Raw genomic sequence first — 24,008 nt, 5'->3', positions numbered from 1 at the left:
AGGGGAAAGGAGAATTAAATATCATGGGCCTTTTCTTTCCATTGTCAAAGTGCAATTAAAACTTTTTTCCGTTGATATGGCAAGTTGATTAAAATTTATTTGAAGAACATTCTCAATACAAATTTACTTCCAGTAAAGTTATTTAACTCCTCATATTACTGACATTACAGCACTAATGATTTTGTTTGCTCTAGAGAACTCCTATAGTTGAACTGTATAGAAATACAAAAGGAAAAGAACACTTCAACAGTAACAAGACACCAAGTTGTTTTAATAAACAAACTTTCTCAAAAATAATTCTTTTTTAATTCCCACCAAAGGCATTTTTCCTTAAGTCTCACTTACTCTGGTGTAAAGCTAGGGTAATTTAACTCAAAGAAATGGAATTACATAAATATAGAACCTGAACAGAGTGAAAATGAGATATCCTGTCTTCATGGAAAAGCACAAAGCCATGTCACTTCCGTGCAACTCTTCAGCACAACAGCTGGAGAAAATTAAAGCTTGCTTCTACCACGATGGGATGTGGTTCGAGCTGTAGTTTGTATACAATTACTGAAGAGAAACATCCTACAATAAAGGAGGTGCAATGCTGTTGGGTTTGGGGCTGGAGAAATATGTTACCATCTCCAACCCAGAGTGATTTTGTCCTTGGCTGACCATTCACAATTTAGAGACCCATGCTGTGGCAAAACATTGAAGAAAATAAGACTGTCTTTATTTTAGTAACCACATTCTGCTGGAAATATTGCCAACAGTTGAAAAATACAGCGAGACTTTCAGGACTGATCTCATTTAGAATAAGCAAGTATGCCTTTTTCAAAGATCACAGCAGCATTCTCCAACCTTTGGGATTACCCAAATCCCAATGAAACATCTGGACTTCGATACCAAGTTAAATAACCGGATTTGATTTCAAGCAGAAGTAAAAAATGGTCACCCCCACAGAACAGCTGAAAATTGATACTGAATTGAACTTTCACCATCTGGTTGCTCTAGGTCAAAAATCTAGCAGTTCCGTTTATTGAGCTCCTTCAGAAACAACATGTGGCAGATCAAGGAACCAGATTTCAAAATTGGCAGCACCCAGGTACTTCAAGCACCTGAGCAATTACCTTCCTTCTTTAAAAAAACCCAGACAGTAAACCATCTGCAACAGTAGCCATTAGTGAGGTTTTCCCCAAAACTTACGTATATAGCATAAGTGTATTTATGATTAAAATCCTGAAGACAAATAATCTGGATATCAACTTCAGGTCCTCCTGACAGCTTTTGTACCTTTTCTTCCACCACACCACACCACCCCCCCCCCCCAAAAAAAAAAGAAAGAAAATGTGGCTTAAGCAAAAAGCGCTAACATTTCAAAAAGTGAATAAAGAACTAACAGAAATTATACTCGCATAGTAAAAAATGCTAAAAGAAAATAAAAGCTATTTACAGATTTGTTTGTAATGAACCTTGATATTCGTATAGTATTCCATATACATAAACAAAAGTTCAATTTTCCTGTTTTTTTGTCATTTAGTAGCTTTGTCCTCATTCACAAGCACAATGTTTTAGTGAATTTTAGAGAAGCTTTTCTTCCTCTTGCATATCTTTACCTGCATATCTTTACCTCCCCCTCAAAAAAAACTATTCTTCCTATTTTTTTAAAAAAAATATCTTTTAGGTCCACATTATAAAATACTTGGAAAACACATATTCTTAAAGACTTAATATTCATATGTCTGAAGGAAAAACTAATGTACTAAGCAATCAGCCAGCCAACATACCTTTTTGCCCTTGTGAGAATTAGCTATAGCAATTTAAATTACATTAAGGGAAACACATTATAAACTTGTTTTGCTTTTAAAGCTGACCATGTAACAGTGGAACAGTGTTGCTCAGCAGATGTGTGCATTCCACCACATCTGCAAACATTTGTGACTGGTGATGATGCATGAAAGAAAAAAAATTGGTGCAGTTTTCTAAATCCAGACTATTTACACAGTTGGCAGTTAGGAGAAAAAAAAAAGATTTCTGGTAAGCGGAACACTGCATACAAAAATAACGAGGAGTCCCTACAATACTAGGATCACCTTCAAAATAAGTCTTCACCATAATGTGAAAATAATATAGGGCAAAGACAAGCACCAAGAAAACATGTTCAGAAAAGACACCCTTTATCAAATGACAATAGAAGCAGGCATCATCTGATATTTTGTACTAAATTATGCCCAATTACATCATCATTAGCAATAAAAAGCCTCAAATACAGAGCCATTTTTGTTCTATGAAATTGAGCCACCTTAAACTTGAGAGGGTGGTTTTGTTTTGCTTTTCTAGAAACTGTTAACCACCACAGGACTCGCTTGAGTTTAGAAAGCGGTCTACTGGCCAAGTCAGGACAGAACTGGCATTTCAAATTGAGTTCCTGGCTTGGAGGACTGGGAAGCGCCGCTTCCACTTCCTCCATCATTCATTCCCTACTGCTGAAGCACATCTCATTACGGAGGTGCATCAACATGAAAGATCTGGCACGTTATGGACAGTTACAGGCTTTAAGATAACACTACACCCTGGCACTGACAAATCTTTAAAGAAAACATACCAGCAGGGAAGAGGTTTCTTTCCCCTCCTTCATGCCTGCACAGGTATGACAAAGGCAAAGAGGTTTTTGGTATGGGAGGCAGAAGGACAAAAAAAGCCCCAAAACACCCAAACAACTTCCTTAGGGAAGAAAAAAAAACCCCACAAACAAAAAAAACCACCAGCCACCAACAATACATTAACAATGCCTTGCTACGTTAAGTCAGAACCCTTGGAGGAGACATGTTTACTTGCTGTACTTTACAGGTGAAGAATTTAGATTAGTTAAATAGTGTTAAGGAGCATGCATATTTTTGATAAAGTGTTACGGCAAGTAAAATTATTACCTATCTTCCCCTCTTTCTTCATTAATATGAAGATAACTACAAGTCAAACTTGCAGACGTTCAGCTTTTCCAGGTTATTTTGCTGCACATACCATTATATAGCCTATATCCTTTACCTGTTTGATTCCAAGTGATCCGGTGTTCTACTTCTGGGCTCGCTCTTCATTTGAAGCGGCATGGATTTCCAGGGGTTTGTCACCAACTGCATCACCCTTCAGGAGGGAGAAATATGCACAAAATTTCAATTGAGGCAACCCACATTTAACGATTTTGTCAGAACAGAAACTCTTCAAAAGCTGAAACAAAAATGTCTTGCAAAATTAAGTGACTGGTAAGACTAATTCAGCAGTATAATATACTCAAATATTATCTTCTCCCAGTTTCTAGATTTTAGTTCTCCTGTAGTTAGCCAAGCAATTAAAGGATTTAAAAGAAAAGTAGTTCAACAGAAATGCTTTAATTGACTCATTTTGCCTGCACTAATAACAAAGGATGAATTCCCACAGAGTAGTTGCTATTTTGCATTCTCTGAATTCTGTGTGGATTTATACAATAGCTCTCTTTTAGTATGTATCCTTTGAGAGAGTGTTCTCACACTTTCCTTGAAACAAATTATAGAAATCAAAGAATGAAAGGAGGCTTGTTAGAGTGTCTGGTCTATCTATTTGCCAAGCATGCTATAACGAACAGGCATTTGATTATAGTTTTAAATAGAGATCAATAAAAAATACTTAACAGGGCCACACACATGACTAGGGGTCTGAAGCACATGACAGACAAGGCTGTGGGTCTGTTCAGCCCGGTGAAGACCAGACAAAGGGGGAACCTAATTGCTATCCACAGTTCCTTAATGGGCATTTACAAAACTGGAAGAGCTAGGCTCTTCTCAGAGGTTCACACCTAAAGGACATGGAGCAAATGACACAGGAGCGTGGCAAAAACACCCCGAATTATCACGTCACTGATCAAGCACTGGAGCAGGTTTTCCAGAGAACTATTTCAATCTCCATCCTTGGAAATATTCAGCACTTGACTGTACAAGGCCTGAGCCACCAAATGTTGCACCCAGCCTCAATTATTCTTAAATTCTACACTTGAAAATTAAATTGTATTTTCTTTTTATTCTAAAAAGATATTTTTAGCAATATGACTTAAATGTGATGGAAAACCTAACAAAAGAAGCCAGAAGAGGCTGAAAACCATAAACATTTCACAGAATGGGTCAAATTTACATCCCAGCACAAATTAAACACTATGAATAAGGCACCAAGCCTTTGAGACCCTGCATATGCTGCTCTGGAGTACAGACTCAATACATCAAGATTCAATTATGAAGATAATCTTTAAATTTCTTATTAAAAATATGCCTAGCAAGACCCTTAAAGGCTAATTCTTTCTTTCAAAAGACCCATTTTGTTTTGATCACTACCCAGGATATTTCATAGTATAGGACATCACATCCACAAACCACACCCGTTTCAAAATAATGATCTACTCTGTAATTTTGCTGTACAGGAGCTTGTAAATTACGACATTTTACTACAATTTATAACGAATAATCTGACTCATAATGCCTCATCTCAGATTACTCAGTACCTAACAAATGAACTAAAAATAAGCCATTCAGAGAGAGTTCTACGCTTTTCCACTTACTTGTTTTAACTTGTAAAAAGCAAATACCATACAGGTAAGCTTTTTTTTGTCCTGAAAGAGGAAAAAACCCCACCAAAAGCAACACACACACACACAGAGGAAAACAGGAGTTCTTGCTCAGTTCCTTTGTGTCTGTGAGCTCTGTAGATCTCATCACAGGGCTTCTCTTCACTAGATCTATTAAACCCAAGTTATTTAATTCAAGCCAATCCATTACTAAACTGTCACTCCTCACACAAACTCCTTTGTTGAACTGTTTTTTTAAATCCACCCACTGTATGTGCCCACTCCATAAATGGTGAGCCTGAGCAAGACTGACCAAGCAGTAATACCGGTAGCCAGAAAAGGACATCCTTTGAGCTGGCACAGGAAAACAACATATCTCATTTTTCAACTAAGTATCAAAGTCTTCCAGTCACAGTCAAAACCAGATCAGAAGCACAAAATGTGTTTAGATCAATGACCCAGGAGACAAATCTCCTCTGTGCCATAATGCCCTCTCATAATTAGTGGCAGGCACATATTCAAGACTGTCTTTCTGGCTCAGCACAACCACTCCATAATATATCTGGGTGGCCAGAGGAGTTCATGTATCAGAGCTCTATCCTACAGCAGAAGGGGAAATACTTTGCATTCTTAGTCTTCTGACAGTTTCAACCAAAAGGTCACTGATAAAAAAAAATAAAAATCTCTCTAACATGTTCATTAGCAAACTGTTCAAATACACTGGGATTCCATGGGATAAAAAAAAAATCATCATTATTTGACATTGAAAATCCTATTGGAACTAAGGAGACAATGCTTTTTGTAAGGTTTCAGTACGTGATTTAAAACCACCCTGATTTAGCTCACAGTATCTAACAGGGATACATCGAGACCTAAACTTTAAACAACAAACTTAAAAATCCACAATGATTTATCTGAAAATTTTCCTTCCATACAGAGAAAAGTGCCCCAAAACAACCTAGCCTAATGCCAAAACACCCCAAATATGTGGTGGCTTTTTTCTCACATTACAGCCTAGCCAGATGCTAGCTTCTGTTGCTACCTCTGAGAAACTCTTGCAGATGGCCAGACCCTTTTACACTGGCACCTAACCATGGAAATTTTAACTCCAAAGGTAGGTATACATCTCTTATGCTTATGAAGAACACTTGAAAGTTGGAGCCTGAGCATCAGAAAAACAACAGCTGCAAAAGAAAAAAGGCCTATCTGGGCTCACAGATTTATAATTTACCTTTTATCCTGTCCTCTCTTGTTTGCAGTGTATTAAGAATAAAAAGAACATCACTGGGTTACCTTATTCACCCTTCCGCAGTCAACCAATAACTTACTCTCACTTTTAGTTGAGCTTGACCTTAACTCTCAAAAGTAAGAGTAACATTTGAAAAAGTGCTTCAAAGTTACCCTTAAAAAGCCCAACTGTTTGCAGGCGGAGTAGGTTCTTTCTTTCCCACCTCTAACACATCTAAACTCACCACTGCCCATACTAAGGATCCAATCCAAAAGTAGTAATCATTTTTCCAGGCTTTGCTCTGTTATTGTTCTTACTACCAAACGATAAAAGGAGAGCATAAGACAGGGAACGCTATCTTCTGTCAGTAGATATTTATCTTTTAGTTCAGATGACCTGCTTGTCTGTTCAGAAGCTACCAAAGATAAGTCTTATAAAGCATTTGCTGTGGAAAGAAGCTCACTCAGCTGCTTATTGTGAGCACCCTGTAAAACGCAAGTGACTTGAAAACTCTCCTCTTACAACACAGTTAAGGTTTGCTACGGTCATAACCTATGATGCTGATGGTAAAGCTCCCCAGTCAACACACTGACACCACAACATCCACCAGAGCTTTAAGGTGAGGAAAGTTGATCTCCATGATTTCCCTGATGCTTGTTCTGAGCAAGCACAGGAAACCACCACCCAAAGCTGAGCAGTCTTTGCACTCGGGAGTACTTGTCACCAGCTAGCACTTGTAATAATGAAAACCAAACAATAAGCTGCAAGAGTTTTTTTTCCATCTCTGAAGCTGTTTAAACAATTAAGTGACAGACAGGAAGAAGGGGAAAAAAATAATCAATTTTCTGCAAGATCTTAGTACTGGTTGGACCAAAGTGGGAAGGAACACACACGTGAATAAAGGAACAAGACGTGAAAAGGAGGGTGTTTTTAGAGCCCTAACGCTGTTCCGGTTTTTCACATTTTGGCCACTTACGTAAAAACAAAGGCTGCACAATTCAGTGTCAGGGGAAGAGACAGAATCCAGAATAGCTGAAAATACAGCAGAGGTCTTTTGAGTGGTATAAAGACAAGGCGAAGTGAGAACTAACTGAATTTGTTTGTCTATGTGTTTCAATACATATTAGCTCACCGGCTGGAACAAAACCTGGGTTTAAGTGATTTGGTGCCTCAACACACACCCCTGTCACTCAGAAGACAAAGTCATTATAGTAAAAGAGATAACAACCCTGCAGAACAATATAACAGTACAAATTACGGAAGTATTGAAACCAGCAACAGAAGAGGAAGGGCAGAAAGGCTACATTTCATAAACATGAAACGAGCTGACTGACAAACAGGACCCGATGGTTAGAAACTTACAGGTGGTATGTTTTGAACTGTGGCTTTGAAATACTGATCTTTAAGCAGTTTTCTGTAAATAAGTTATAATCCTTTGCATAGAAAGCCACAGTCCTTAAGTTTATGCTGTTGCACAAAATCCCTAAGCTGCTACGGTTCGTCCATCCCTCTGATCTAAGGACAGGTATTAAAGCTGATAAACTCAGCCAGTATTAAACAGAGATTGCTGTGGTAAAAAACAAAACAAAACAAAAAAACCCAGAAGCTGCAATTCACTGGCTTAACAGTTCAGTTCAACACTTTCACAGGCACAAAGAAGAAAACAAATGATCTTGCATGAGCTATGATATTACTGGGCAGAGCAGAGGGACCAGTTAAGACACCAGGGTGGGTAGGGAACCAGTCACAAAGACTAGCTGAAGGCAATGCAGCATATTAGCCTTCATAATTGCAAAACCCCAATAATAAAAGTTTGATGCCACTTAGGGCTACATAAAAGGGTTTCAAACACATAATTCTAAAAAACTGCATAAAGGCATAAGTTGGTATGATTCTCCATACATTTTGTACACTAACTCTAAAATAAACAAGGTTTGAGGGACACCTTCCATGTCACTATCATTTCCCCTGAAGATTTACAACCTGATAAGTGCTAATACTAATTCCACTGATTTTTGTGGAATTACTTCCTATGAGTAAAGATCACTCAAGTAAGCAGGAGATTTTCAGAAGATAAACCCCTTAAAATATACCTGGCCTCCCAATCAAATGGTTGCATTTCTTCTACCATCGCTACCTGGGGGAAGAAGTAGAGAAGCTGTCCACTTTATATCAAGGTAAAGTATACAGAAGCTGAATAACTACTCCTGCTGTTCCGTATTAGGACAAGGATTCATCCTTCTGGGAATCAAAAATGTGAACACTGATTTTTACTTACAGTACTTGGTGTAGTTTTAGTAGAGGCTGTTCATCCTGACATCCTGCAGAGCTGGCTCCTTCAGCAAGCCAGTTTCAGGATACCAGAATGCTATACTATGAACAGTGTATTCAAAACCTTATTGGGCTGACTTGCTGTATGGAGGGGTTTCCAGCCACAGTGTTTTAAAATGTAGCAGCAGAAGGTCCTGGAATTCATCCTTCTTGGCAGAACTTAGACTTCAGCTGCTATGACCTCAATTTGGCGCAGGTTTTTGTTTCATAAAACCTTCAGAAAATTAACATACCACATCTATTTTAATGACATATTGCTGCAAAAACATGAATCTATGCACAGCTGTGGTACCTATGACTATCAGATTATGAGCAATGTAACACATTAACACAAGCCAAGAAGAGCCACCCATATATTGCTTGACTATTTGCAAGAATCTTTTGTGTAGCAACAGGAAAATGCTACAGTGAATGTCACAAAAACAAAAAACATCTTTTGCTCTGGCACGGTTTCACAAAATGGGTTACATCTGCTGTAACAACTCAAGAATAATATTTATATTTGCCTTCACTAGTTAAGGAATCTAGCTGCCTAGTATGACAATAATAAATAAATATACAAAACTAACCCAATTCTTTCACAGGGCTGTCAAATTAAGACAGACGCCCCAGAACGTATCCTAGAATGCTTTGCCAATTTTAGCACATCATAGTTAGAAGTATTTATTTTCTTCCATAACACTTCTGTATCAGTAAAAGCTCCAATAAAAATACAACTTAAACAGGAATTCTTTTGCTGGAAAAGTTGATTGAATCCACCAAATCAGTATCACCTGCATGAATAAAAAGTATTTTTTTGCATTAGTATAACCATACAGCATTAGAGAGACTAAAAAAGTTTTTCTGGGTTAGATTTCACCTCTCACTTCTCATGTTAGGGACATACCAGTGCTTGTATGCATAAAAAAAAAGGTAGAAGTTTTCATTATTAACTGTGACTGACCACATCCTGATAAAGTATCACAAGACTTTTTTAAAAACAAAACCCACAAGACAGTTTAAAAACTACTAAAAAAACTAACACACACACACACACAAAAGTCTCAACTATGTATTTTATACTGCTTCACCAATGCAGGCAAAACGAAGTTTCAGAGCAGACTTCTTCCATTAGAAATACTTTACAGTCCACTTCTAGTGAATTCAAAAGCATGTGACTCTTTACAACTGCTGTTCACCTTCTCTAAACACTAGGGAGACAATACTGTCTCTTTAACAACTTCAGAGAATAAATAATGAGGCTGTATGCTCCAGTGGTAACAGATCACTGCACATCTGAAATGCAGGCAATTCCATAAAGTGCGTAGTGGTTCTTCATTTGAGTCACAGGATTTTTGGGTCTTGCCTAATCCACCAAGTTAAGTAGCAACAGTTCGCACTAGCAATATCCGAACAATAAGATGAACTTCAGGAGGAAACCATTCAGTGACAATTCACTCCTTTGTGCAATTAACATATTTTGGCAACCAAGGGGTGCGATTTAAAGATTCTGCAAGGAGGAAGAGAAAGAAGTGTGTTTACTTAGTGGCCTCTGCAATTTTACCATGTCGTTTGTTTTTCTGCTGAGGTAGCAAGTGCTTGAATAAGCCTTATAATAAGATGAAAGCTTCAGAAGTTTTTGCCTTCCAATAACAACCAAATGTTTCCTTTTGAAAGCCTGTGACACAATAAAATAAAAAGCTCAGCTATTTTTACTGATACTGTCAGTTTGTCTTTCTGAAACAGTGTTGCCTACTTTTTTGAGATACTTTTCGACAGCCTAGGTTTTAGGAAAGGTACAGTATAATTAACTAACCTTTGTTTATTCAAAGAGCTATATGAATGCATTTACTGGAGGCACCTAGGGCCAATACAGGAGGAGAATCCACTGAAAGTCTGCATTCTCATAGACTCAGCAACTGACAGGACACATGAGCATTTCTCCAAACCAGACTGTTCAGAACTAGTCCCACACCTAGACCTATCCAGAGAACTCGACCCCAGACCTTCAATCTATAAAAGTGCAATTGCCCATTTTGGAGAACATATCCCTCTCAGTGGCTGTCCCTCTTACATCTTAGCCCTCTGGGTTGAAAATACCATGTTCTGGTCAGATAGGACTTCAGGTTTACAACCACCCAGAAGCTACACATCATTGTCAACATACTATGAACTACTACCGGTTGACAACTATGGCTCAATCAGGAGGTCCACAGCAAAAGGCTAAGACTTTCTGCTGGTTCAAAGTTGTTTTCAAATTACCTGTTAGTTTTGCCAGGCTACATTAAACAAGTAAAGAGACAGGGAGCAGTCTGCAGCTAGGGCAGCAGTTTGTATCAATAAAACAAGGATATTGCTTAGAAATCAGGAATTAAATTTACTTCTAAACTCGCCATCTTTAAAACCACAGCAGCTTTATGTTACACACCTTAACTTTTATTTCTTTAAGTAGCAGTCAAAAAAATTCCCTAAAAACCTTTCAGGCTCTCCCTGGCACACATTTAATCAACTTGCACCGTTCTCCAGACTCTTACGCTCTGCTGCATTGAGCCATCTACATATATTTCCTAGAAGTCAGTTGCCTATCTGTCTCGGAGAGGAACAACTACAGAGACAGCTTCCTCCTGTGTGGTAACAGAAATATCCAGTAGACAAAACCCAAAAACATCATTAAGACATTTAAGTCCAGAAGGTTCAGGCAGGTTGTAAATTATGATCAGGACATTACATAATATAATGACTCATCATAACAAGTTCCCATTTCTTCACAAGTTGGTGCTAATCTTCAACTAATATCATTAATCAATCACACTACACTTATTTTGAAACTTCGTAGCATTTTGTAGAATGCAAAATGCGTCTGAAGCAGCAAAATACAATCATTTCTGATTTAGGGGGAGTGGTATTTATGAATATTTGCTCTGTAGGGGAAAATAAGGAAAGCTGCTCCATTCTAAAGCTGACTAAGCATGCAGGTGTCCACTTAGTTTTGTTTAGCAATGTTAATTCAAAAATGCTATTTTAAAAGAAACCTCAGTGCTTGCCAAATTCTGGAAAACAAAGCCATATGTTAGCACTTGCTCTGTCATCAGATGCGTCTGCTTCATGTAACACACAACAGTAATGCCAGACTAAAAAAAAAGTGACTTGCAGAAAATAAAGATGAACATTATTCTAACTAAAAAAAACAAAGGGGGGGAAATTACGTATATGAATGTTAGTCTAACCCCTCATACAGTGTTCAACAATTGGAAATCTAGAAAGCAGAAACTTTCAGCAATGACTGCGCTTGGTACCTCACCAGGATGCCCAGTTCAAGGCGGATTCAAAGGAAACTCAACTTGTATTGTCAGTCTTTTGGATTAGAACTGATTAAACTAAAGTTTCCTAAAATAGGGCTGTAAGTATTAAACCACACAGCCAGTTATCTATGACTAAATCCTTAAGAACTGCATATCCCTAAATATGACTAGATAGTAACATTTAATAGAGCAGCACACAATGACATCATCATGTTACAGCAAGTGTTCACATGAACATTCAAAGGAAAAAAAACACAATGGGAACAAATTGGAAACAGTTCTATTTTTTTGCTTTTGGAGAGGAAATATGTAATAAGAAATTATTTCAGATTTTTAAGATGGAGCTTCTCAAATTAAATTACTTTTAAAAAAAGGGTTGTTTCTTCTTTACTTAAGACTGTAAGAGCCTTGGTCCCTAGCATTCCAATCACAATACTCCCAACTTCCCTATTAAAGTTATATTTATATATATGAATATAAATCAATATATATAAAGTTAGTAAATCACACTGATGATTACTTCCAAACATCATTTCTGAAAGTATAACTTGAAACAAGCTTAATATTTTTCCACAGCTTAGAAAGATGGAAAGAAATCTTTGTCTTCAGAAATAAAAGCTGAGTCAGAGTGGAGTAAAACCCACCACTGTTTGTATAGTCTTTGTCTGAAAAACACGGTGGTAAATTCAGAAATCAGAAGTTCCTCAGACTTCTTACCTTACCACTTTTTTCCCCAGATTTCTTCTTCTTAGGATTATCTTTCCAGAGAGATTCTACAGCAATGTATCCCTGAAGACTCCAGTCATATAGCTGTGTACCAGCAACCTTTGAAACAAAAGATATTAGAAAGCATTAATTTCACCTGGGAAATACTATTTTGCTTCTTGTTTGGAAGTAGTCTCAAAACACAAGATTCTTAACATCTTTCTGTTCAGGCTCAAGGTGTACAGCATTAATAAACACCTGGGGGGGGCAGGGAGGCAGGAAGACACACGAGGAATAAGAAAAGTTGACTTGCTTAAAAACTGTTTCAAGACTACCTGAAGATACAACTGTATAAAAAGAGGTGGAGTGATGAAGCATGGAAACAATTCTGGTTTGCTTAGTATTCAACATTCAACAGATTTCCGTATGAAAATTATTTCTTAATTTGACCATACTCATTTAAAGACCAAAAAAAACCCCAACCAAAACCCCACAAGCAAGCCCTGCTTTGTTACTATTTCACAATTTTACATTTTCACTGTTTTGAGAGAACGGTAAGAGCACCCCTTTGTTTCTTTTTATTTGATATTTAGAAGAAAGCCCCAATTTGCTGATAGATGATTGTAATGAAAAGAGTCATCAATTCTCAAAACAGAAGACAGGTAGTAAAGACAGTGTTTGCTATATCACACCAAAGATAAAACCCCTAAACCTAACAAAAGAGTATCTCCTGTTGGATAATATGGAACTGTAATATTCATAGCATCCTTTAAATCTCAAGGGTTAGGTTTTTACAGCTCTAGGCTCAGGGCAGTACTCACTTTCATATCACTATTAGTTTTCTTACAAATGAAGAACAGCAAAACCGGACAATTTGCCCAACTAGGCAGCTATTAAACTTATGACATCAAGAAATAAAAAGGTATTACCCATTTCCCACAGCAGGCAAAGCTGCAAAATCAAAGCCATGAGAACAGTGCAAGCATAAAAGACATTTGCGAAACAGTTCTCTCACAAGTTTCTTCCAGCCTCCAACAAATCACTGCTCAGAGATTTCCTGAGCCAGAATTGATTTCTATGTGTATAACGTCGAAGGAATTTCCCTTCTATGAACTTGTTGCACTTTCCCTTGAACCCCTTGCAAATTTCTAACATTCACAACACCCTGTGCCAAAAAGTTCTACTGCTGGGCACGCGAGGTATGAAGAACCACTTCCTTCAGTTTGTCTGAACAACATTGAGCACACCAGTTAACATACCACAACGGTAAGAAATGTGCTTCTGGCCAGAGATCACATTACAACCTTACAGAAGGTGCTATTAAATCATAAGAATTAAGAGAAAACAACCCCAAAACAGCAATTACATTTCTGAGTCACAAATAAATCCAAACTATGCCTGTTTTAAATACAAAGAACTAGCATATTTGTCACCACATTTGACAATTACAGTTATACTGTGGTTTTAAACAAGTCTGTATGATGCACTGAGTTTTCTCTGTATTTGAGGGTGATAAAGGTCATCAGAAAAAAGTACATCAACTGCTCCAGGGATGAATGTGTTAAATCTCAAAAATCCCTCAATTCAAACATTACAGCTATAAACAGTTATCTTCTTTTTCAGTATCAGGAGTGCTCATTCTCATGTGCCTCAACAAAATAGTTCTGAAAGGCAGAGGAGCCTATGGCTCACCTGGAAGGATAGTGAGATCAGTTGCGCATGCAGTACAAACTTATAAGGACTGAAAAATAACAACTATAAACAAACAGAGGGGTTTGTCTGCAATGTTACAGAGGACACAGCCATCAGCATAAAATCAGAAAGAACTACAGCTATCCATAAGTTATTTCTTGTTCCTGCTTAAAAATACTCCGTTAAAATAGATTAAACCACTACATAGCTAACATTACAAACTTTAAAAAGTATTCTTATAGGAGTCATACAATCAAGTGAATTACAAACTGTGCTGAGACACTGGTCATTCACATTGCTGGAGTAAAGTGGCTACATCACAAGGTACAGCAACCCAGATAGTTTAGTCTGCCACAGTCAACCAATGTTTCAACAGTGTACACTCCTCCTAAGAGCTGGGACCCGCGCACACGTTCACAGTTTGCATGAGCTGAAAAATACAGTTCTAGACAGACTGTAAGCTGTATGTTACAGGGTCAAGAGGAACACAGTCAAGAAATTTTTAGAAGCACCCAATGCATGTCCTCTTACGAATGCAACACTAGAGTCATTTGTTAGGGTCTTCTTCCACACCACTCTCTCATGAAGCAGTTGAAGAGGAAGCAGGTGGGTGCTGCAGTTGCCACCATGATTTTTGGGAGTGGCAGTTCAAACCAGGAACAGTAAAAGGAACAATAATAATACAAGCCATTCAACCCTTCAAAGCATTCATTCAAACATTCATACAAAGAGTTCCTTTCAAAGAGGGATAAGTTTTTTCCATGCAGTCATCTGGAATTCTTAACTTCTGGAAGACAACAATTTCCATCTCGTTTGTGTTAAATTACAACATGCTAAAATACCATCTCTGTTCAATGCAACATTAAGTAAGTTTGTATGCTAGAATTTGAACAAACAAGTTCAAAAGTTAGACTGAGTGGTTCTCAACTGGGACTCTGAAATAGTTAGAAACTGACCTTGGGCCACAAACACCCCTACTAGGCACTACTGGGCTAGCATCAGCAGTCTCTAAAGCCTAATTTGCATGTAAACGAACTCCCACATTGTAATTCCACACAGGACCGTAAGCATGTAACATTGACTATAACGTATGTTTTATGTCAAGGTTATCGAGCAGAATTATGGCTAGCAATTCTTTACCTATATTGCAGGCTGAGAAACTAAACTGAGAATCTTCCAGCTTTTCTACATTTATGCTGTTAACCAAGTAGTCGTAGTGCAATTTCACAAGCATTTCATTCTGCTGTAAATGTGGACCAAGTGACCCCAACTCCTCCTTTTCAACCCACAGTTCTGTAATCACGTCACGCTCTCAGTTATGTCAGTACAACTGTTTATGCCTTACAGACTAAACTGGGCAAGCGACAAGGTATAGGTTCAAGACACAGAAATAATTTAGTTAGTTGATAAAGAAATAAACGTAGGTATTGGGAAGCTGTTCTTCCTTTCAAGTAGGTGAGTATAACACACAGTACTTTAGAAAATTTGAGATGTTCTAATAACAAGGAACAAAAATTAATTCTAATGATAAGGAGAGTGATTTAGGTAACTTCATAAGGGAAAGTTTATTCCAGATAGAAGATAAACCACAATAAACACAAAACATTTTTAGTGTGTTATGATTAGCTAGAAAGTAGTAGCATTCCAAAACACTAAAGTTCCACCAGACCAAAATAAAGTTTAGTATTAAATTCAGTTCCCTTACCACACATACAGTCTGACCATTTGTTCAGAGTGATACAAATTAAAGTAATACTAGCAAAGGAAATAAATCCTTTACAAATTTGTCATTTGTTAGAATGATTACTAAAGCAGGAAAAAAAAAAAAAGAAAAAAGTAGTTTGTGCATTGTTTCTATCTCCAGTTAGATGAACAGTGTCTGAAAACTACATATTACCAATTATGAACTGTTGCTATAACTTCACTTTGCAACTCACATTTTAAGAATTTTTTTTTCTTCCAGATAGATGCATCAAGTGTTGCACCTCAACTGCAAACACATTTTGCTGTGTTTATTTCCAACTCTCCAATGGAAAGTCTTTAATATAAAGGTGGGAAGGGTGGAGGACATAGACAAAACCCACCCAAAACTTTTTTTAGTCTTTTAAAGTACAGTCAAAACTGAAAGTTTACCAAACAAAGGGAACTATACCACTGTAAATAAAAAAAGCTGTGATGCAGTACTCAAATGTGGAAGAAAAATAAGAAGAACATAAAGAATAAATTCTAAAATTTATGTTGCAGAATATTTCATATACTGTTCTATTAACTTGGCAAGTAAGCCTTGTAGTGCAAGCATCCCTTTCTATGCTTACAGAAGTTTGGTGGGTTTTTTACAAGCTTATGAAACGTTTCAAAGTAATTACTAGAGAGGAAAGTGCTTCCAATTTCAGATTAAAGCATAAAAATTATGGATATTAATATCTGCTTCAAACTTTGGTTAAAAAAAAGTGCAAGAGATTAGAGGAACCAAAACAGTATCTAGGATATCACCCTCTTCACAGAAGTTTCCAAACTCTTATGTCTAGTGTCCTGACCAAGTCAACAAAGCTAAAGCTATTCCAATCAAGTTTCAGGCTCATGGTCTCATATCAGATTTTTCATTACAGTCAAACTAAGAACTGTGAATTAATCAAAGGGCAATCATGCACTTCAAAGTTTCCCTAAAACAAACACAGTATTGTGAAGCTGTTAGTAACAAATCCACAGTTAAGACTGAACTGAGCTTCTTTAAAAACAATAACATCAGTTTGAACACCGTTCAATCACTTCCCACTTCACTGTTCAGAAGGCAACTAGAATTTGAATACAGAGTTTCCAACAGGAATGTCTAAACTTCTTACATTTTGATTATTTTTTTTCCTGCCACTTGCATAATTTTCACTCCCTGAGAATAAGTCCACAGTAATATCTGTGTTCAGAGCATCTGAATCCCAGAAGCACTAAAAAGATTCCATTAAACATCAGGGTATGACCGTGCTGGCAGAGTTCAAACCCAGCATTTTTTACTCTAAGTCAATGACCTTTCAGTTTTCAAAGAACATCATACGTTCTTGAATATCGTATTTTCATCCTGACATCTGTGTTATTCACAAATCACTGATAACTGAATAATTTACCAAAGCCTGAAATATAAAGAATTTCTGATACACTAAAATATGTGCACTCTGAGTGGGTAAAGGCTGGATCTGAAAAAGAATGTGGTGGAGAACTGAGGAATCTGTCAGTACAATTAAGTGTGGACAGCAAGGCATATGAACTGAGATCAGCAGGGGCGGTAAGCAACTGTCTGATATCTTCTTTCCTCCTGCCTGGTTCTTCCCCCCCCCCCCCCCAGGAAAGCCCTTAAGCAAGTGTAAGTTAACATTGTTTCTTACGTGCCTGAAACAACCAACGGATGAATAGGAAAGGCATCTAATCAGCAGAATTCTCACACCATTCCAGAATATGCATGCTATCTTTCTTAAAACTCTATCCAACAAAAAGCAGAAAACATCAGTAGCAATGTTTCTCAAAATGTCATTCTCATGATTTCTCTATAGAATTTTCCCCATCCCCTCCCCCCTCCTTCCTTCCTTCCTTCCAAACCCTGTTTTCATTTGCTCTCAAGGTATTTCAGGCTTCCTCAGTACTGCAAGTAAACACACAAACTGTACATACTAAGCATATTTACATTAATTTATAATTACTTGAGGTTAGACATTCAGAAAAATAATTATGTTCCCCAAACTACACACACTACTGCCAATGTTAGGAAAAAAAAAAAGTCACAAAAAGAAACAGAATGTGTGACCATCTTTCAGCCTGGACTTTGTGTTCTTTGACACAACAACTACCAATTTGTTAAGTGCCAAGCACACTGACAGGGCTTTTAAAAATGGATTATCAGTTAATTTGAAGGTAGGAGGCAATAATCAAAGTAAAAGACACTTCTCTAAAGAAAGGTATCATCACTGACCTTCGCAATAGCAACCGCTTGCTGAGGGTAATACAGGGAGGTACCAATACCCATGAGACCTGCAGGATACACTAACTTCTTTATTTTTGAGCCTGTTTCATAACAAAAACACAAAAAACCCACAACATGGTTAGCGTATATGCTAAGCAAGACAGTTGAATGGCCCTAACCTTTTATTTATAACCAAAACAATTTTATTAAATAGTTTAGCATGTTTTCTGTTCAGTCCTACTGGTTTCTTAAGAAACATGATTACTCTGATCCGTAATTATTCTTTTAACCTTTTTAAGAGAATATTTTTATTAACATATTTCCACAATGAAAAATAACTTACAGCTATATTTACTGTAGTAATACACAATTTATTTCAGTACTGAATAATGAACTAGAAGCCACAGTTAAGAGACATTTAAGAGAATTATACCAACTGATCCTCTTTTCTAAACTAAAAGGAAAAACTTGAGCAAAGAAATGTTAGGATAGCATTCTTTTGATACATCAAGCAGAACAAGAGTTGTTCCAATACAAACTTTGGAAGTTACCTTGCCTCACAAATATGGGCTATTCCACAACTGCTCTTATGAATAGTTTTTCTATTGGCAAAGCATTTGACAGTACTTTTGAAGTACTTACAATCATGCCTTATGCCCATTACTCAGTCCACAACTAAATTTTGAACTTTTTAATAAATTTGAATTCTATTCAATTATACAAGTCTAAATTTAACTGCCTGAAAAGGTCAACCTCTCACCACAGCTGGCCACCGGTTGTGTATCCTGGCCAACCAGTGACAATATGCGTTACTGAATCAGTTACAGGGCATGCTGCAATTTATGCAATCAGAAAGGAACATAGAAGGGAGCAGGTAAAGGAGAAAAGCAAACAGAACAGGAGAAGAAAAGGTCTTTGAACAGACATACAGGAGTCAGGATGCAGGAGTTCTGTTCCTCAGAGTGCAACCCGTTCTATATGCAAAGCCATACGTTCTTCTAATAAAGGAATAATCAATTTTGAAACACTAAACACTTCTAACATGCATTTCCTCTTCAACGTACATATGCTCATGATGAGATAAGAAACTTAGCAGTAAGCAGATACATTCATAAAGCGATGCTGCTAGTCTTGTGAAGAGGGAACTTGGTATCAATTAGCTATAAGAAAGCACAAAAAAGGCAAGCTTGATTGCATCTTTACAATCAGAAAAAAAACCAACACAGTTCTGTTATAATTTCTGGGAATAAGGAAATCTCCTTTAGTGATCGACGATCAGTGTGCCTACTGTATCACTTTAATATCTTAAACTATTACTTTATTCTTAATGCCTTACAGCAGGCTGCTACCTGCTGGAGATACCCATTAGAGGGAAGGTCAGGAATACTCCCAAATCCATTACAGAACTACTCAAAAGCGTGATGGTGTTCTCCTCCTGCCCCCAGCCTGACCTTCGTTTCCCATAACCCTGCTCAGTCATCAAGCAGCAGTCATCAAGGATGTGTCTGGTCACGATGGTTGCCTCTGGCTCACAGTGGATTCAGGGGGGACAGAAAACACCACCGCAGCCCAGGGCTGATTTGAGCAATGCGCCCACCTAACCACAGTGCAGGTCAACGTCCGACTCAAGGCAAACGTGGAAGAAACTAACTTCTGCAGCTGGTACACAAATATGACTGAGTCAATCATCTCACCCCATAAACAGCGAGCAGCCCAAGAGCCCTTTGTGCTCTCCTGGATGGCAGCAGGCTGCACAACAGGATGTCCCTTTGAGTAGAGATGGCCCTCAAGGTTACACCTGCCACAGAGATCCCTTACTCCTTGATACTGAGATACAACGTTAGCGAAGCTTGAAACATTTAGCAAGGTATCTTAGATTGCACACATACAATTCTTTAGACAAACTGCTGACCAAGTCTAGGAGTAGGATTGGATCCAGCTGCACCTAGACTCCTCTGAGTTGGAGTTTAGAAAGCAAAAGGGTCCTCTCCGAACCTCAGAACTCAATGGGAGGGTCCTCCCAAAACGTCTGCCTTACCCTATCCTCTATGCAGTAAATAATAAAGTATACCTTGCCATCAAATCTTAGTAAATGTGACAGTGGTTTAACATCAAACTTTGTTAAAAATTGCTGTTTTACATGAAAAAAATACATTGTTTCTTCACACTTGTGATTAAGTGCATCACTCCACCCGCAACACAAGGTTAGAACAATTATCTTCAACAGCGTTTTAAACCAAGCTGGATGACTGCACAATATTCACATGATTAAACTCTGAAAACCATACTTCCTACTTAATAGGCAGCTGTATCTTCAAGTGTTATGGTTCAACCTGGAAGATGTTATCTGTACCTTCCAAGAGGGCAATTCTTCCAGTGAGACCAACAGAGGAAGGGATAAAAAAATAAAGTAAAAAAAAAAAAAAAAGACATTTTGTTCTAACCTTCTGTAGCATCAAAATTAAGGGGCACTTCCTTCTACAGTTTGAATTCTTTCTAGAAACAAGTCAGTATTGTAAACTGTAATGAGACAAAAAGTTTTAGAATTATGGCTCCCATCCTAAAAGTGTCACAAATCAGACACTTGTATTATGAAGGATGTATTTATTTTTTTTTAAACTTAGGACCCTCTAATCTTTCAGATCCAGACCCAAGACTGCAATTTCCACCACCTCCACCCATTTTGCTACAGTTGTAAAGGCTGGAAGCTGATCTCATTCATGATCACATAACTGAAGAAGCAGGAATTTGAAGAGAAAGAACTTCAAATGGGTAAAGTTGGAGACCTTGCTTTTCATTAAAAAAAATGGGGGTGGTGGTGGGGGTGGTGTAGCACTGCTTTCATCATCTTACTGAAAAATGTTTTGAGAAGTGCATACATTCACAAAGGGCTTTCCATTTCTACGTAGCCAAACAACACTTCCAGTTTGTTCAACATATACAGGCCCCACAAAGGTGTATTTTTATCAAAAACAAGGCCCCACTAGTATTTAAACTCTAGAACTTCACATTGTTACCTACAGTCTTCTTGTTGTGTTACTTCATTTCACTGTATTAAGAATATCTCAATACAAAATCAAAATTCTTTTTAACAATTAACATTTTTAAAAGCAACATTTCTACGAAAGCATAAATGCCTTAATTTCTTCAACTAGCATGATGAAATTGACTGTCCCTTTTCTGTAGTGCAAAACGTGCATGTATGTAAAGCACACCCAGAGCTCATAAGTATTTTTGCTGAGTATCACCATCTGCAGCAGCTCTGTGCCTGGACATACAATACTTTGAAGGAACTTGAATAGAAAACTAGTTGTACATGTACCACAGTTCAGGAACCTCTGTGTTCTACCATAATTTATTTCTCTGTAGTTTTCTACAGTGACATATGCGATAAAGAACTTAAGTAATTAAGATTTTTAGGCTAAAAAACCTATCCTTTCCACCTTTTGCTATAATAAGCTAGAACTAGATTTCAGTCAGAAATACAGTATTCATAAACAGTAACTGAAGGTTATTACACACCTTTTAGATGAAGTCTCTTTGTCATTAGAGGTACACTGTAGAAATATGCTTGTATATTAAGTCAGATCTCATGCTTCACAATTAAAAAGTAGCATCCAAAAAGCCCCAAATAAATTACTTATCCCAAACCATAGCATAAGCAGTTCAAAAGGTTCCCGCTCACCTCTAGCAAGAAACAATCCGACAATTCCAGCAAAACCTATCACACCAAGCCTTGGATAAAATCCAGCAGGGGGGTTTTGGAGAAATTCACAGCCCTCTGAAAAGAAGTCAGAACAAAGTGCCTTAATGTAATGTGAAAGTGTTTTTGTGATAAGGAATCATCAATACATGCTGGCAATTGTTACAAAACATAAAGAGTTATCAAAACACATTTAACTATCATGCACATTTTAGATTTGCTGGCATAAAATTCAAAGCCTTTGAGATCTTCTCTAGTGACACATGAATGAAACTGAACATCGTATTGTATTTACCAATTTTCATAGAAGCTTTTGTCTTTGCTCCTGGGCCATCTGTTTTGTTTTGCTCTTTTGCATCTCTATTAGATCTTTTTCAAATTAGTGATAAAAACCTTTGCAAAATGGATTCTTACATTTACATGTTAACAAGAATTAGTTTCAGTAAAACACTGTACGAAAAAAATATCACAGAACAAAGGAACAACATAGCATAAACAACATTCACTCAAAGATGGGTGTCTGATGGAGGATGTAAAACTATGAAAAATCTTCCATACAAAGGAGTTCAAAAGACTGAGACTATTAAGTTTAAGGAGAAGAGGCACAGTTATCTGAAATGAGCTCTAGATAACATCCATGCTCAATCCTGATAAGCCCAAGAAAGAAAGGATGCTTCCATTACCAAAAATAAATATAAATTATTTTGGACTAATTAAAAATTCTTAAGAAATCTAAGGAAGTAACCCAAAATGAAAAGGCTAAACATTACAAACAAAAGACCTAACACTTGCGACTACAAAGAAACACTGCAGGAACTTTCAGTTACTGGGCTGGGTGGGAATAAATTACGATGCTTTTTTTCCTGCATAACTGTTGTTTTCAATGACACTGATAGACATAGATGCAGGCCTCGGATTTTAATTGTTTAGAAATGTAGTGTCAATGATTTACAAAGGAAATGTAAACAGATATACAGTGAAAATAAAGTAGTCTTAAGTGCATTGGAAACTATATATATGTTGATGCTTAATGGAATTCCCTTTTAACAGAAGTACAGTCCTACATTTTAAATTGCTAGTTAAGAAAACTAAGTTGATTTACCTCTACCATGCTCAACAGCTTTTTCTAATTTGGGCATAGCTTTGGCATAAAGATCCTAAAAAAAAGAAGAAAACAGCAATAAATAGACACCAACTAAGTAAAATATTAACTACAGATCATAACTGACCTGATTGGGGGCGGGGGGAGGGGGCGCATGGGGAATAAAAAAGTGTTGGATCACTAAAATAACTTTTTATTTCCACTTCCATCCTTCACTTACAGGGCTATGCTTGCTCAATGTTATGTTTCGCATGACTTACAGCTTTTTCTCAAAGTAGTCTTTGGACACAGATGAAAAACAATGCCTCAAAACACAGAAGTCAACTTAAATATTTCATTGAGCTCCTGATCAGGTAGCTGAATCTCAGGTTTCTCAGTGTATGTAGGTATCACAAAAATACCTGAGTTTATGCAAAGAAAGGAAGCACACCACCGTAATAAACTCCTCCCTAGCACTTCACAGGGGTACACGACTCATTCTGCAAGCTGATAAACTTCACTTTCCAAGAGACTAACTTAGGCTAACAAAACTGCACTTCTGAAATTACTTGGAAATGAGATGTCCTAATAATGTCTACAGTAAGCCAAAGAGCACTGCATCAACCCCACAAACTACTTGTAGATTCTTTTCCAGACTGAAAATATGCAGGAGGTAAAAGAATTCACATAGCCTTTTATGTAAGTAGGGGGAAAAAATCCTCAGTAAGAGCAACACTGCTAACTGTTGTTATGCTACTAAACCTCTGGAGAGACAGCGTAAGACTGTCTATCAGAACAAATTCATAAGCATGTATCCCCAAAGCTGAGTACAGTCTCGCAATACCACTTGAGCTTTATCTGTGCAGAAGTGAAAGCAGTTGTTTAGGATACGGCATGGGGGTAATATCTTCAGAACTTTCATTTCCTCACTGGCAAGACTGACTTTGCAAACAAAACAAAACAACTTGTCATGAAAAAAAGTGTCATCATGTGACACACAACGTTAACTCTAAAGGGATGTTTGTCTTATTACAAGCCAATGAAAAAATATGCTCTAAAACCCCCAGAGACTAAGTTTGATTTTCTGTCACAGCTCACACAACTGGCTCATTTCTACACTGTGTTTTGAACTGACTTTCCACTCCAGTTAAACAAGCAATTCTGAAAAAGTTAAATGTATATACAGACGTAACCAATTTTATTCTCATTAACCTGTGTTACGTTTCTAATCTTAAAGATGACTGAGACAAACCTAAAATATTATTTTCTTTAACACAGCAAGGGGTGGGGGAGAGGCAAAACCAAAACGATCTCTGACTACAGTTAAGCAAGCAAGATGACCCCAAACCCATAAAGTTTACATGCCCACTTCATAAAATGAGTCAGTAAACCACTGCCAGGAAATGGCTTGTTGTGTGGGAGCAGAAGAGCACATCTTATGTAAATGATTGCCACACAGACAAAA

The 24,008-nt window shown here is 37.3% G+C and overlaps 1 protein-coding gene across 5 annotated transcripts in view; it reads right to left on the bottom strand.

Moving 5' to 3' along the window:
• The window catches only part of APOO (apolipoprotein O), a 33,058-nt gene that overhangs the window by 888 nt on the left and 8,162 nt on the right, over window positions 1-24,008 (bottom strand). For 4 of the 5 annotated variants that reach the window (XM_080375248.1, XM_080375246.1, XM_080375247.1 and 1 more), the window contains 5 exons: window positions 22,565-22,619; window positions 21,445-21,540; window positions 17,769-17,860; window positions 12,131-12,238; window positions 3,031-3,126 (listed from right to left, as the gene is read on the bottom strand). In XM_080375248.1, the coding sequence (XP_080231374.1) occupies window positions 3,058-3,126; window positions 12,131-12,238; window positions 17,769-17,860; window positions 21,445-21,540; window positions 22,565-22,619 (420 nt within the window). In that variant the 3' untranslated portion in view covers window positions 3,031-3,057. The other variant, XM_080375250.1, reaches the window with a different exon arrangement.

Source organism: Falco punctatus (assembly GCF_963210335.1).
Source record: "Falco punctatus genome assembly, chromosome: 2".
Lineage (NCBI taxonomy): Eukaryota > Metazoa > Chordata > Aves > Falconiformes > Falconidae > Falco > Falco punctatus.
Note: the sequence above shows the minus strand (reverse complement) of the source record. Positions and strands in the feature narration are given on the sequence as shown.